The 3,080-nt window shown below is 37.8% G+C and overlaps 1 protein-coding gene across 1 annotated transcript in view; it reads left to right on the plus strand.

The window, feature by feature from the left end:
- The window catches only part of LOC137620923 (serine-rich adhesin for platelets-like), a 27,342-nt gene extending 24,481 nt beyond the window's left edge, over positions 1 to 2,861 (plus strand). Inside the window, exon 12 of the mRNA XM_068351367.1 lies at positions 43 to 2,861. Coding sequence (XP_068207468.1) covers positions 43 to 1,521 — 1,479 coding nt within the window. The 3' untranslated portion in view covers positions 1,522 to 2,861. The remainder of the gene's footprint in view (positions 1 to 42) is intronic.
- The last annotated feature ends 219 nt before the right edge of the window (positions 2,862 to 3,080 follow it).

A 3,080-nucleotide genomic window follows, 5' to 3' on the forward strand; every position in this document is an offset into this window, starting at 1 on the left:
ACAATAATAGATGTAACGCTAATCATCAAGTCATTTTTACAGGTAACGTACCAGTTAGACGAGACTGTTTATAGCACTGGGCCAGCCTCATCTACGTCACATTCTAGTCCGAAAAAACCTCAGTTGGAAAAGACGATAGTCACATCTGTAAATAGCAAACAAAATAGTCTTAAGGATAGTATCAACCTTAGCCGCAAAGAGAACGTCAGCAATAACACCATCGTCATTATCAAGAGCAGTATCGATCACAATGAAACTTCCACCATTGGAGACAAGTTGGTACAGACTAAAGTGAAGACAGAAGAAGAGGAGGATCAACCAGTAGAAGATGGCTGGAAGCTGACGGAGAAGTACGACGTTCTGGAAGAACAGAATAACAAGATCGCTGATGTGTTTGGAGACGGACAGCAGGAGGAGATCGATTTCAGTCACCACAGCAAGACAACGAGAAGCGAGGGCTCATCCCTTCAGGAAATAGAGACTCTTAACGACGCAGGCAGCAAGACGACAACGGAGAGGAGTACAAGAGGTTCTTATGGCGAAAATCTTACTTATACTAGTCCCAAAAGTGATGACATTACAAACACTTCCTCAGTCATGGTAACTATTGATGATGAACAACCGGTAAAAGGAGTAACGAGGGCTAATGAAACGGATAAAAAAGGTACAGTGCTCAAGAGGAGACGAGGAGAGCTCAAGGGGTCGGAAAACAGACAAAACGATGGTACTTATGAGACCAAGGGGGTTAGTACCTGTGGAGGAATGACCCTTGGATTTTCGAAAGATGGCCAAACAACGTCCCTGTCGGGAAAGGAGGCAACGCATGAAAAATTTTACGATGATGACGACGAAGGAATAAAAACGCTGAGGAAAATTCTACGAGAAGCTCAGAGAACCATCGAGAAATTTCAGATGGACTTTCATATTGATGACAGCTTCCGGAAACATAAACCTCCTTTGAGGTTGTGGGAAAGGCTCAAAAGTGAAGAGGACATCGAAGAAGATATTGAACCAGATGAAGCCGAAAATGGACCATTAAATGGAACCTTGGTACCCTTCAACTTGAATAAAACGATGAACACCAGTTTTCCAAGCACAGCCAACGGGCATCAAGATCAAATTATAAGACATAGCAATGCAACTTTGGCTGTATCGGAACGCCACCACAAGATACGTCACCAACATCATCATAAATTACACAGGCATATAGAAGATACTTTACTGAGGCCCCACAACAAAACGGCATCAACACTAGAAAGATTTTCTTCTAATTCAGCATCAAACACATCTACCTCTTCAACAGAAAAGCAACAAGAAAGTTCACCCACTCTGGGCTCAATTGAATTACTTGAGACATTCCCAGACCAAAATATGTCAGCGGTACAGACAGAGGATAGTAACACATCAGATACGAGGGATATAAAGTTAAGCGAAGATCATCATGAAGAAGAAGGATCCAGTACTTTGTCAACGGAAGAAAATATTCAAATGCAAGAAAATGCCACAAGTACAAACGATTAAATTTGTCATACATGAAAAATCTAAATATATTTTCATCCATAAATCATGGGTGGAATACAAAATTTAAGTCTCTTTTATACCGAGTCATTCTTGCATCAAGGGATAGACAGTACAGTTTTAATAAAAAACATTTTATGACTAGAGGACAAACTCTAGTTGAAGTGACATTTTTATAGAAAGAAGAATCTTATTTTAATAATGTAATAGGGTCATTTCCTTGGTTTCTAGTGCTCCCTCAATCAAAGTATATATCCTAATTACAAATGTCAGTTCCTGAACTTCGTTATAACTTACTACTTAAAAGATTGCAAAAATTGTGAGAAGGGAGAACGCGGGATAGGTAGATGAACATGTAAATGCTCCTTGAAATACCTCTGTTTTGCAAAAATTTGTTTCAAACTAATTTATGGGTGCCATTCAGATATATAAGAAAGTCCAAAATTCCAAAATCAGGGAACATAAAAATGAAGTCTTGTTAAATTTTGCATCGTTCAAGCACAAGGACAGCCATTGGTTTAAATATTTACGTTTGCAAAAGTAGCAATAGGGAAATGATGTGCTACTTCACTACAGTAATTGAGGAAGAGAATTTGGTCAATATGAAAATGAGCACAAGTATATGAAATGCTAATTTCCTGAAGGTTGAAACTCCAATAGCCCTAAGCAACCTATTGACTGTCTCTGATTTAGTGCTGCTGAAAGCTGACGTCATTGCTCTGAAGGTTATGCTTGAAACTGTCATCTTTGTAGATTATGTAAATAAGTTATTTGATATTTGTAAGTTGTAATGACTTGATACTAATATGTACTGTGTACAAAATGCGCTAAGTCATAATGTGCCCATGACCGACACTGCCATTCATCACAATGTAGCTTTTCTTCTTGCTTTATATTCAGCTTTATTCTAATACTCTACTGTAAGTAAACATGTGTATGTGTGCGTGTGCGTGTGTGTGTGTGGATGCATCTGTGTGACGTTGAGTGTCGATATTCTTCTTAAGAGCTTTTTAGCTTTCATCAATGAAACAAAATCGTCTGTTTCTGGAATACTTTAGTGAATGCTCAACATTACGTGAAAGGCAACCCCAATCGTCAAAAGTTTATATGAAAAAAAGAGAGGGATACAATAATACAAGGATTCTAAACATCCTGATAGACTATCGTATGTTTGGTTATCCGTTTAAACTTTAAAGAGATCGAAACATTTAGGGCTTTTAAAACGGCTGACGGTTAATTCACTTTGCAATGTATGTGTTTCCATGAGCTACAAGGATATCGAGTCACCCCAAGCACTTAAAATGGTTATCAGTCAACTTTGAACTTTAAAAGCTTCATCCGAATAAACTGATGTACATATACAAAAATAAAATTAATAATCGTGATGAAGACGGATTAACTAAATTTGGTTCTTGGTTAAAATCTTTAACTTCTTATTATCACTAATGGTTTCTTTTATTGGAAAGAGGTGATTATGCGCATAACAAATATTGCCCTATGTACGAGAGGGAAAAACCTTTTTAGTACTGTGCACAGCGCTGTACTCAAGTGAGACTATTTAT

The sequence above is a fragment of the Palaemon carinicauda genome, chromosome 27 (assembly GCF_036898095.1).
Source record: "Palaemon carinicauda isolate YSFRI2023 chromosome 27, ASM3689809v2, whole genome shotgun sequence".
Taxonomy (NCBI): domain Eukaryota; kingdom Metazoa; phylum Arthropoda; class Malacostraca; order Decapoda; family Palaemonidae; genus Palaemon; species Palaemon carinicauda.